Source organism: Equus quagga, chromosome 14 (genome assembly GCF_021613505.1).
Source record: "Equus quagga isolate Etosha38 chromosome 14, UCLA_HA_Equagga_1.0, whole genome shotgun sequence".
Classification (NCBI taxonomy): Eukaryota; Metazoa; Chordata; class Mammalia; order Perissodactyla; family Equidae; genus Equus; species Equus quagga.
Genome location: NC_060280.1, coordinates 40,558,524 through 40,571,952, shown reverse-complemented (window position 1 = coordinate 40,571,952; position 13,429 = coordinate 40,558,524). Strand labels below are relative to the sequence as shown.

Below are 13,429 nucleotides of genomic sequence, written 5' to 3'. Positions count from 1 at the left end.
CTACTCCTGATCAATAGATGCCAAATTGTGCAAAGAGGAGCACTAGCCCTGCAAGACGGAGCAGGAGATAAGAGTTCTGTGATCAGACAAGTTTATGAAGCACTGCATGCTCATTCTCTGCTTGGAGATGGGAGGGGGGAAGTGCCTGTTTCTCTCTGGCTCTCCCGGCCTCACCTGAATCTGCCTTTTCTTTGTTTACGCTACTGTTGCGACTCTCTACCCTCTTCTCCCAGTTCTGCCATGTTGCTTTGCTTCCCCTCACCCTGGATGCTAAATCTCTTCCATTTAATGCAAGAAGTTCAATCAAATGCCACATTCTGTGAGCTTCTAGGACTCTGAGGAATCCTGTGAGAAAGAAACATTTTTGAATTACTTTTAACTTAATGTTTCCTAAAATTATTTAAACATATGATGCCTTTTTTCCCATACCATCTTATAAAACTTCAGAATCTCCTTTACGATACCTTACTCTAAATAAGAAGGATGTTTGTCCCTCCAAACAGTCTCATGTCCAACTTAATAATAATAATAATATTTATGCAATGTTATATTGTTTCCCAAGTGTTTTATTTTCTTTCCAGAGCCTATTGTATGCCAGCGCTATTGCTGAATTCTTTCACATATCTCAACTCCGTTATACACATCCTCAACAACCTTGGGAAGTTGGCATTATTTTTACCACAGATTAGAGGTAAAGAAACCGAGGCTCAGAGAGAGGTTGTGGTGCCTTCCCTGAGGTTACACAGCTAGCACTGGCAGAGGGAGGATGGTTCTGAGTCCTTCTACTGCACCTTTTGTCTTAAATAAACAAACTCAAATAATAAAAATTCCAAATGGCCAGAAGTTCTGAAACTGGGGAACGTACCTAAATTTCCTTCAAAAGTTCAAAGCAGAATAAAGTGAAATCCTTGTGAATCAGTTAGATGTCAGCAGCTAAATACTTCCAAATGAGATGGGTTGGGCAGAGGATCTACAGATAGAGATGGAGTAAGAATCACCCAAGAAAAGCGCCTAGAGGGAATGGCCTGTGGCTTAGTTCACTTGGAACCTAGCTAAGTAAGGAGATCCATTGGTGGTGAGACAAGAGAGGCAAGTGGTGGCTGTATTGGTTGGCCCTCAATTTAGTGGTCTGGACTGATTCTGAGCAGGCAATGTGAACTAACAAAGTTTTTTTGAGCTTGGAATTGGGGGTGAGGTATGACTGTCTCTACACTTTGACTAGGGTAGTCAGGAGACAGTCTGGCAGGAATATGGAGGATGATAGTCGTGAGAAGAAAATGGAAGCAGGTGACCAGAGAAAAGACTGCCCAGGGCCTGACCTAGGGTGTAATATCACAGTGATTGTGTGAAAGGAACATGCCACCATCATGATCTTGAAGCAGAGGTAGAAGAGTCCTGGGCTAACAAATAATTGCTCCATAGCGTATTACACAGAGTGTAAAGACTTTGATGGATAGCGCCTGGTCCATGGAAAGTGCCCGATGATTATTTACTGAGTAATAAATTATTTCATTTAGTTACATGATATTTCACTATTACTTGATAGGCACTTCAAATTGATGTCTTTCCTCTTTCTTTGCTATTACAAGTTTGTAGAATGAAGAAAAGGATAGTGTTATTCCACATCAGAGGATGAAAATTAGACAGCATGTGCTCAGTGCTGCCTCAGGGAGGTTGCCCAGGCTAGGAATGACTGGCTATCTGACTGTGGAATTCAGGAGTCACACATCGGGGATTTGTTAGGGAGGAGCAGACTTCGTTCTAGGCTTGAGGCCAAATTTCTGGTAGTGAGCTAGTAGCATGACATTCCAAACACAAAAAGGTGATTAAAAGATGGATTTGCCTAGTTTTATCAACTTATCCACTTTTACACATAGTTCTTGTTCCTATATGTTTTCACCCAAACGTTATAACGTTATTCTAACAATGGTGGCGGAAAGAGGTTCAAACTCTCTACTAAACTCTCTACTAAAGAAATAGTTGAGGGCTGGGGGCCGGCCCAGTGGCTCAGTGGTTAAGTTTGCACGTTCTGCTTTGGTGGCCCAGGGTTTGCCAGTTCAGATCCAGGGTGCAGACAGGGCACCGCTTGGCAAGCCATGCTGTGGTAGGCGTCCCTCAAATAAAGTGGAGGAAGATGGGCACGGATGTTAGCTCAGGGCCAGGCTTCCTCAGCAAAAAGAGGAGGATTGGCGGCAGATGTTAGTTCAGGGCTAATCTTCCTCAAAATAAATAAGTAAATAAATAAAATAATTAGTTGAGGGCTGGACAAACTCTCTACTAAAGAATTAAAGTGTTTTCTATAAAGAAAAGATAAACTAGAGGACTGAAAAGAAATTATTAAGCTAGAATTGACCATTCATTTAGTTTCATAAAAGTTTTTAAGAGAAGATGACATTAAAATAATAAAAGTATAATATAGAGTCATAAAAAATATATAATGTTACCCAACCTGTACTTTTACCCCAAATATGATAGTTCTGCCAGGTGGATGCTATTGTCTCTAAATGATAGGTGAGACCCAGGAAAATTAAACATTTTACTTAAGTTTGTCTACTTATTAAATAGCAGAAGTCATCTGAAACAGCTTTTGGGACAACAGGGTATAAAGAATTATTTTTAAGAGAGAAAAATCAATACTTTAACATAGGTCTGTCTGACTGTGAAGCCTTTAGTAGCTCAGCTCAGTTTTTATCAACTGGTTCAGTCAGTCTTCCTTCCATTTCACCTAAAAAGAATGGTGTCAAGTCATAACTGGAGGACCAGATAAGAGCAGGCAGTTTGACTCGTGAAGCAAATTCTGTGGTGAGTATGTTTTCCTTTTCTCTCCCTGAAGAAATCACCCACATCTAAAATTATTTTCAAGTTGCCTGAACTTGTTACTCTTCTGAGGACTGTGTTCACTCATTCATTCATTTGTTCGTTCATTCATTCATTTGTTCTTTCATTCATTTCTTCATTCATTTACTCAATATCTCCCGAGTGCCTACTGTGTGCAGGCACTGTGCTCAACACTAGGATATAGCAATGGAACCCCCAGGAGCCCCCAATCCAGTAGGGCAAACAAGCAATCACATATGGACCAGTGATAGGTGCCAAAAGAGAGGGATGCTTGGCCCAGCCTGGGGGAGTCAGAGGTGACTTCTTCTGAGAGATGATTCCTGAAGAATGACTTGAAGGAGAAGGTGAAGAGGAGACACTGGAAGGGAGCTAGTATTTATCTGAGCACCTACATGTCATGTCTAGTTGCTCATCTGTGTGTATCATTTAATTCCACCCAGAAGCCTATGCAGTGTAGGTGTCATTGGCCTCATGTTACAGGTGAAGCAGAGGAGGCTCAGGCTTGGGACCTGCCCTTGGTCCCACAGTAAGTGGCAAAACCAAGTTTTAATGCTTGCCTCCAAAGCTCATTGTTTTTCCATTACACCCTGCTGCTTCCTGGGACAACAGTGTTCCAGTCTTGGTTCTCAGACTTGGCACGTAGAGGTGTCAGAATGAAAGCATTTAATCACAATCGAAATGGATTGTAAAACACATAATTTCTGCTCATAGTTAGTACTCAATAAATATGACTTTAAGTTTAATTGAATAAGTTCAGCAAATACTATGGCTGCGTCGCTTACCATATATATGTCTCAGTCTCCTAATCTATAAAATAGGTTAATAGTATATCCACCTCCCAGGGTGTCCCAAGGGTTAAATGAGTTGATATAGGAAGAGTACATGGCATAGTATCTAAGTATTCAACAGACGTTAGCAATTGTTATTATTAATATTTTGCATCTGGTGGGTCATTTGTCTTCTCAGGACAATGAACGAGAAAGTATTTTAACTGCAGGCTGCTGCGTCTTCATTAACGGGGTTTGTGAAGTCTGACTAAATGATAGTTTTTATGCTTATGTTTATTCTTTCTTCTCTTTTCGAGACTGATTTTTGGGTGCTCCAGCACTGTTTCAGTATAAGACTCACAGTGATGGAAATTAAAAGACAATACCTTGAAAGACACATGTTAACAGAGGCAAAATCTGTGAAGGTTCTATTCATGATAGTCATTTGTGGTAAGTCATACAGTGCATATTGGATTTGACAAATGTATGGCGGGAATGGTAAACTCTGGACAAGACCTTGGGAACTGCGACAGCCTGGTGCTAGTGCACTCAGGCCTGGTGGAGGAGAGGAGGTAAGGATGGTGAAGTCAGATTCCTCCACGAGCCTGGAATTTGACAGAAATGAGTAAGATGGGTGGCAGATACAGAATGCATGTGTATCATTTAAAGACATTTAACATTAAAATAAATAAATAACTGTGGGTCAAACATGACATGTTGTAGGCTGCTCGTTCATAATTTTTGAGATTTAGAAAGCACTGGCCATCAAGTTGAGAGACTTGACTCTTTGTTCCTTCAGCGAACATTTGCAGAGAGGAGTATGACATGGTAGGTGAAGAGCAGAAACTCTGGGCTTGAGTCTGGCTTTGCCGTTTAACAATGCTGGAACTTTCAGGGGTCCCAGGGATGGTGGTTGAGCATGGGCTGCAGAACCAGGTGCCAGAAAGTTGACTTGTTGGCTGTGTGACCCTGGGAAAATTTTTTAACCTGTCTATACCTCTATTGCCTCACATGAGTTTTCGAGATGATTAACTTAGTTAACATAGGTAAAGTACTTACACGGTACCTGGCTTATAATAAGTTATCAGCAGGTATCGGCTAATTTGGGTAATATTGGTTAGAGATTTCTCAGGCACTAGGCACTGTGCTGGGAGCCAGGAACACAATGTAATGAAATAGGATCCCTGTCTTTAAGGACACAGACAACAGACAGTTATGAGTCAGTGATAAATGCCAGGTGGGTAGAAAGTGCCAGGGGGCACTGAGGGTACATTTTGTAGTGCTGAGAAAAGCCTACTCAGAAAAGAGAATACTTCCAGAAGCAAAGAGGTGTGCAAGCAGCAAGAGCTAAGAGGTAGCCTGTGTGATGCCAGGCAAGTCACCTTCCTTCTCTTTGTCTTAATTTCCTGATGTGTCAAAGGGAGCATTGAATTAGTGGCATCTAATGTCCCTCCCTCTTTAATATTGGGTGGTTCTCCATAAGCTTGGGGAAGTTTCACGCTGAAGTGGGGTTCCAGAGGTTGCTAGAGTGATTGGAGGGAGAAAAGGGAAGAGCGCTGTAGGGTATGAGGCCCTGTGGCTATAGATAAGAGGGGAGAAAGAGGGTTTGAAATGGGCTTTGACATCTAGTGCATCCAGGACAGGGGCTGAGCTGGAGCTATGGTGGGGTGGGAGAGGTGTTGTTAGAGGGACTCCATCTTTGAAGCTGATTTTATTTCCTCTTCTTCCCTCTATCCTGTATTTCCATGCTGACAATGTGACTCTGTCCTGTGTTGAAATCAGTGACAACACGGCTCCATCTTTCCTTCCCAGTCCTCATTAGATAAAGTCTGGTAACTTTCAGACAATACGGCATGCTTAGGACCTGGTTTGTCTGAATCACACTCTCCATTTACACCTTTCGTGTAGAAAGTGTGGCAAAGTGGAAAACCATGGGCTTTGGGCTCAGGCAGACCTTTGCTTGGGCACTAACAAACTGTTAGCATAGACTCTAAGAAGTCAGCAAGGAGAAGAAAAAGAGAAAATATAGAAGTTTAGAGGATTGGCATCGGAAACCCGATTCTGCCCGTTGCTGTCCCTGAGACCTTGCGTATGTCATTTAACTTCTCTGAACCTCACTCTCCTCATCCGTAAGATAAGGACAATACCTCCCAACTCAGCTTTGTTGTGAAGATTAAATGAAATGCCAACTTCTGAGAACAATGTCTGAGCTATGGGGGTGAGTTTGGAGGAGACCCAGTAGAAGCTCATGATTGCAGTGGGAGGCAGCAGTTACCCAAAGGACAGGGGAAGTGTTATTAGGGATGAAGGAGGAAAGAAGTGGTGAGCAGGCAAAAATACAAGTGTCCACCATGCTCGCCTCGTGTTAGATATGAACTCCAGTAAGTGAAAGCTAGTGACACGTTTGGCACTAATGTGTTCAATAAACAAGTGCTGAACTTGGAGAAAGGATTTTAAAGCCCCTGTTCTGTGTAAGACTTCTTACAGTGGTGTTATTATCCGGCGGGCCATCTGCTCTAATTAAAATTTCACAGGGCTGAGGAATTTAGTGCCCTAACCTCGGAGCCTCTGGCACACTTGGTGTTTTGTTTGAGGTTGATGTATTTAGAAAGATTAAGGGAGGATGCATTCTTTGCCAGCATCTAACTGGGCAGATGTGAAAGTTTTCTGCTAGAATATTTTTGCTCTTTGGCACTGGAGATCAGAAATTAAATAATTTGCCACCAGACAGATGTTCTGAAGAGCTAATTAAAAAATTGAGAAGTACCCAAGATCTCGGATACTTAGATTTATATGCCTTCCTCTACAGGAAGATCAGAATCACCACAACTTAAAATCACTATATTAAATGATATTTCCAGAAAGTTCACTATTGAAGTAAAAAGGAGAGCCTTTAAAGCATTCTTACTTATACAAGTGTGTCTCACACCTGGATACACCTTTTTAAAAAGTGGAGAATCTTTTAAAAAAAATCCCTTGCTGGTATTTTGGATGATATCCATCCCAGACCAAGCGTATCAATGTCTGGGAGGAGGGCCCTGGTAACAGATTTTTTAAAAAAAATTCTCTAAGAGACTTGAATATGCAGCTGGAATTGAAAATTACTATTTTAGAAATAGAACTATTTTAATATCCATTTTAACTCTGGGGGATGCTGTAATGTAATGTATGGGAGCAGGATAGGAACCGGAGTTAAGGCAGTCTTGGTTGGAATGAGAGATTGACCAAGATTCCATTCTGCTCTGGGTAAGTTACCTAACCTTATTGTCTCTCAGCTTCCTTCCCTTCAAAGTATGGCTACTAACCCTTTAATAGATTTTTGTGAGGATTGGATGTGAACATTATTTCCTAAGTAAAGCACCTGCTCTGTGGCCAGCACGGAGTAAACACTCAGTAAGAAGTCGGAGTTACTACCATTTGTTTTACTAAAATGCTTTGTTAGGAATTTGAAGCCTGTTTCTCAGGCATGCTTCTTGATATAAATGAAAAGATTCTGAGCAGAGGCACAAAGATGAGCGCACATCAGCCTAAAGCATTCAGCACAATAGACCATCTTGTCATATTGCAAATGTGTAAATTAATCACAGTCAGATTTGGTCTAAGTGTACATGTCTTGGAAGTCAGAGAATATATAAATTTCCTTTATAGCAGAAGGTGCTCCTGGAGATGTTGTTACTACTCTCTAGAATGAATACAAATAAAAATTCCCAGGTACTGTTTTGCACTCAAGCCAGCCTAGAAAATGTGGGCTTGGTTATGTCTACTTGGATGCCAAGTAGCTCAATTAATTATATTGCGATATAATTGCTCAAAGGGTCTGAACCTCTCGTTCTGTCAGGCAAGGTTTGATTAAACATGCTGGCCCGGGACAGGACAGAAGGGGAGAGGGAAGTATGCTCTGTCTTGCTATTCCCTCTCCTGGTCCAGGCCCTTGGCTGTGACTTCAATGTTGTGTAGAAAGACAGAAGGACCAACGATACAAATCGGCCTTGCCTGAGGCCCTGACTGCATGCTCCTACCCTTTTCATGCTGAAACACATGCTCTGCCCATGCTGTTCCTTCATCTATTTCGGGAAATCTTTCTCTATTTGGGGAATTCTTTGGGGGGAGCTAAGTGTCTGGCTCCAGGCCTGTGCTCTAAACACTGTACACCCAGCCTTTGTAGCAAGCATACGGTAAATATCGTGGCAAATATTCGTGTTTACTCCTCTCCCTGGGCTCACACCCAGCCCTACCACTTACTAGTGTGTGTCTTGGGGCCAGCCACTTAATCCTTCTCAATCTCAGTTTCCTCAGCTGCAAACGAAGGAATAGAACACACACGTTATCATGTTCTCTTGATGATTCAGTGAGGAGAAGGTGTAGATAACATTTATTGAATGCGTGCTCTATGCCCTTCCCTGTTTGAAGTATTTCACATGTTCTAAGTACTAATGTATTAACAATTGCCCATAAAGTATTAACAATTCCCTTTTTACAGATGAAGAAACTGAAGCTTGTAGTGGTTAAAGTAATTTTTCCAAGGTCGCACAACCAGAAAGCGGGGGAACCGAGAGAAGAGTTTGGCTTCAGGCCTGTGCTCCAAATACTACTAGACACTTCCCCTTTTTGTAGTGTACTTGTGGTAAACATAGTGGTAAATAAGAATTTGCTCTTCTTTCTGGGTTCCTCTTGAAATTTGTCATTTGAAATGGATATGCCATGACAATCAGCACTGTGGTACACATGATAGCTATTTGCTAAATACCTACTGATTGATTAATTGATAACAGAGTGCCAAGAGTCTGAATGGTGTGCCTCATAATGGATTTGCATTGTATTGTATTTATTGACACTTCACCTGCAAAAGATCTCAGTTACCTCCCTGGCCAACTTAACATTCAAGGCTCTACAGTGATCTGGCCTCAGATACCTTTTCCAACCTTATTATGCCTTTGCTGTTTACCTTGCTAGTATGTAGGCTCAGTCAAGGACAGGGCTTAATTTATCATCTTTGTATGCCTAGTACTTAGTGGGAATCTAAATAATATTAATTGAATGAATGAATGTAGCTCAGTCACCATGAACTGCTACTTTGTTCCTCTGTACAATCAAAAAGTAGTCACTGCCACTCTGGGTCTGACAGTCTCCTTTGTCTAGAGCCCCATTCTCCATGGTCTCATGTCCTAGTCCTGACACCAACTAGTCTTTACTCAGTGTGTTAAACTTCACGAACAATTTCACCAGCATCATCTCATCTTTTATTAAAATGATCCTGGGGGCCCATGCGGTAGCATAGCAGTTAAGTTCGTGCTCTCTGCTTCGGGGCCTGGAGTTCGCAGATCTAGATCCCTGGCACAGACCTATGCACCGCTTATCAAGCCATGCTGTGGCAGGCATTCCACATATAAAACAGAGGAAGATGGGCATGGATGTTAGCTCAGGGCTAACCTTCCTCAAAAAAAAAGATTCTGCAAGGCTGCCACTAATTGGGCTTAGGTTTTAGTTGTTTTTCTCACAGTGATGATGGATTTCCATTGATTTGTCTATACTAGCATTTCCCTCTCCTCATTAGTAGATTTTGACAATTTGCACATTAACGGAAGAAAACCTTGTTTAACTGGCTTGTTAGTATATGAGTAGAGGTTTGAAAAATACTGCTGGCAAATTTAACTTACATTGTATGTAAAAAGGGCCCTTTTTAATGCTTAAAACTTGTTCTTCCTGTCATATAAATATGTTTCTCTTCTAACGTATGAAAGAGAAAAGAACTGAGATTTATTTTGCGTCTATTGGGCCTAACACTGTAATAAGAACTTTTTTTGTTTTTGCGCTTGACCTTCAAACCGTCTTGAAAAGGAATATGGCTTGGTAAGAACCAGGCTTTGATGTCAGAAAGACCTCGGTGTGAGTTCTGGCCCTCCAACCGATCTACTGTGTGATCTTGGGGAAGTCTCTTAATCTCTCTAAACTTAGGTTTTCTTACCTGTAGACAGGTCTGATGATATCTGTGTTTGGTATTTGGGGTGGGATTTTGTTGCCTCCTTCCCCAACACGCAAGCAATAGCCAAATGGGAACAAGTATTGGTTTATTAATGGCTGGGCAAGCACCTTGAAATCACCCACATTTGAACTTGTTTAGTGAGATGTGCTGGCCTGTGGGGCCAAAGCCTGGAAGACTAAGTGAACTTTCCTTGAATTGGAGGCAGTATAGGACCTGGACCAGCCTGCTAATCAGTCACATAAACAAGCAGCTAGATTCAAGATCAGAACATGAAGCTGGGTCTGTCCCAAAGAACTAAGCCCTGCCTAGGTCAGATTACTGCCTGGGAGCAGGTGGTTCAAATGTGACCCCTGGGCATGACACTAGGAAGAGGAAGAGTGGCAGAAGGCATGCCAAGCATGGGCAGTGACTTGAGGGCACAGTGGCTGGCCCAATTGGGAAGAGGGGAGAAGTAAAGTATTGTCTATGGACTGGCTTCCACGGAGTGAGGCAAGTGTCTGAGCTGAAGGTGGAAAGGCCACTCACCCCCACTCCAACAATAACAAGAAAATCAGTAAGAACAAAAATGAATCCTTACCTTATAGGGCTTTAAATAGAATAAATAAGATTATGTATATAAAGTACCCAGCACGTACACATTGGTGAAAGCACCAATGACCTCTATACCCATAAAGAGAAGCAATTTTGTGTGTGTTTTTGTGAGAAAGATTGGCCCTGAGCTAACATCTGTGGCCAATCTCCCTCTTTTTGCATGAGGAAGATTGTCGCTGAGCTAATATCTGTGCCAGTCTTCCTCTATTTTGTATATGGGACACTGCCACGACTTGGCTTGATGAGCTGGGTGTAGGTCCGTGCCCGGGATCTGAACTCACAAACCCTTGGCCACTGAAGCAGAGTGTGCAAATTCAATCACTACGCCACCAGGCTAGCCCTGAGAAGCAAGTTTTTATTAGATAAGTATTACCATCAAGAACTTTGTATGGATGAGGAAAGGGAGGCTCAGAGACGTGATTCTGGTCTGGGTTGAAAACCAGTAACAACAACAACATCACAAACAATACAAAAGCAAGCAGATCTTCACTTTGTTTTAGATTTAGAAATCCTCAGAAGCATTTCTATTAAGACTCCATAAATGGGAGAATATAATCAGGTTGTTGTCTGGAACTCAAAAAGTTACCTTAAGCTTTTGTCGTAGGTGACCCAGGGCTGGACTTGAAGAATGGGGAGCATGCTAATGAATATTTACATCTAATGTTATTAGCTATAGAGACCATTTGGAAACCATCACTACCTCTTACACTTGCCATGTAATATAACTTCATGCAATGATCTCAAAAATATATCAATATATCCATTGATATGTATCAATATATCAAAAATATATCAATAACTTTGACATACATACAAAAATTAGGAATAAGTAGTTACACTTCAGGTTGAACAACAAGGTTTTGGAGTAAAACAATTTGACAAGAAAGTCTTTATCTCTTTACATTGAATGTGAGGAAACACGTCAGAGAATTCTACAAATTGTGATAAAAAACAGTCAACTTGACTTTCCTGAAGATCAAGGTTTTTTGTGTGGTACATTGATAGTAAATGTGCTGTATTTCTCAGTTTTATGACTAGTAGAGAGAAGACAATTTAATCTATAGTAACTGAATAAACAATATATTTTAGATTCGGATGTTTGCTCTACATTTTCCCAAATTGAAGCTTATTTCCTTCTTGAAACTAGATTCATATTTCTGATTTCATATTTTCCTTTGAAGAGTTATATCCATCTGGATTGTCTAGGTAATGTCACAGTAATAAACTCCAATCTCAGTGGCTTAAAACAACAAGGTCATAATTCTCACTCATGCTACATGCATCATCATGGGATACTTGGCTCTTCTCCATCCTCATTCATAGACCTAGGCCAGGAGAATTCTCTGTCTCTGTGCTTCCATGATTGCAGAAACAGGGAGAAAAGAACATGGTGAACTGAGCATTGGCTCTTATTGCTTCTATATGAGAGAGTGAGACACGTCATTTCTCCTCGCGTTTTGTTGTCCAATGAAAGTCCCATGCCCATGCCTAATTTCAAAGAGGGCAGAGCAGTGCTCTTCTACCATCTGGCCAGAAGGCAGAGAGCCAGAAGCAGTTGTGAAACCGCTAACGACTGCTCTAAGAGGTGTCATTATTCCTATTTAATATCAAGGTCACACAAATAGTATGTGGCGGAAGCCAATTATGAACCTAAGTTAGATTGAAGACTCATATGTTTTCTGCAATATTATGCTATAAGAGTATGTAAAAATAAGAAAAGTGTCCTCTAACTTAAATTCAACATGCTAAGTGGGCCCACCAAACACTATTTCTCCTAATTGATAAAACAAATAAATATTTTCACTTTTGTGAAGAACTAAAAAGTAAACTTCTTTGAAGGAATAAATGAGAGTGAGGTGAATAGAAAGAGGATGCATGGATAAGGCATAGGAAGAGCTATTTAAATGCATGGCCACAAATACTTCCCTTTCGTCACATATAGGTCTCTGCTCCAGCATTATTTTAGAATATTGAATAAGAAAAGCTGTTTTGTTTTTTTCTTTTCCCCCTAGGAAAATATAAACATTGATGAAGCCTCCAGATGCCTGGTGAAACATATACTTGCAAATGAGTGCGACCTAATGGAGTCAATTGAACCGGACATTGTGAAGCCCCGCCTCACGTCGTCCAAGGTTGTCAGCTGCTCTAGCTGTGCCAAATCCTAGTAGGCTCCTTTGCTGGCATATGATGGAAATAATCCCATCATCTCATGAATTGTGTCTCAATTCCTACCATTTTGGGTAAATGTCAGGATAGGGATACACATGTGGCAAGCCAAAGATATATGTCTGTATCTTTTCCATAAGAAAGAGAAATAGCAAATGTTCTTTTTATGTTTTCCCCAACATCAGCACAGTGTTTACAAGCTTTTTAAATATTTAATCTGTTACAAAATTCTGTAGCTGACCACAAGTCTGCAGGGCCAGAGTCTGCTCTGTTATTTACTTCTCAGAATCAGCCAAGGCCTTGGGTCTTAAAGACAAGGGGACAGAGCAGAGTAGCTGTCAAGTTAAGCATTGGCTTTCACTCTGCCCCTGGGGTCTTTGTCCAGATTTCAGGACATTCTCAGCTGGTCTGACAGACCTATGAAGTAGAAACGGTGCTGTCTCCAGAGATGACCTCCATTCTCCACAGACCTAAGTGTCGTCTCTGATTTAGCTCTTCAGTCAGGAACACAGGCTTCCTGTGCTTTTGTCGCTTTTATTGTCACTTGCCATGCCCTGACTGTTGGTTTAACTGAAAACTATATGAAAAGACCTGCCGCCTGGATGTGCCCCCTCTTTGCTTTCTCTGACTCAAGCTGTGGGACTCTTCCGTACATGTAACATATAGTATATATACTTTCACAAGTGAAAAATAAAACATTAAAAGATGCTTTTCCCTATTTCTGAATGTGCTTTAAGTTTCTTAGTATTGTGAATTCTTTTCTTGATGGTGTATCCATGGTTCTCAAGACTCATTTCTAAAATTTGATTTCAAAAAGGAGATGGGAAATGTGCATGTAAAGAAACTGCTGGACACTATTAAAACTGAGATAAATCTATTCCATCTGTGTCTACAATTCATATCGGCATTTAGGCCAAGAAAGTAAGCAGTGTATATACATTTTTTTGGGTAAGCAGAGGAATATATCCTCATATATTCTGATCAAGAAATGTGCCAGAGCAATCAACATACAAAGAAACAACTAAAATATGCATCATGGTAACTTGCTTTACACAATGGCTGTGGTGCTGAAATGCTGCGAGTA

At 41.1% G+C, this 13,429-nt stretch overlaps 1 protein-coding gene across 1 annotated transcript in view; it reads left to right on the top strand.

Moving 5' to 3' along the window:
• The window catches only part of RAB38 (RAB38, member RAS oncogene family), a 57,184-nt gene extending 43,962 nt beyond the window's left edge, over positions 1–13,222 (top strand). Inside the window, exon 3 of the mRNA XM_046638459.1 lies at positions 12,192–13,222. Within this exon, the coding sequence (XP_046494415.1) occupies positions 12,192–12,344 (153 nt within the window). The 3' untranslated portion in view covers positions 12,345–13,222. The remainder of the gene's footprint in view (positions 1–12,191) is intronic.
• Positions 13,223–13,429: the final 207 nt, after the last annotated feature.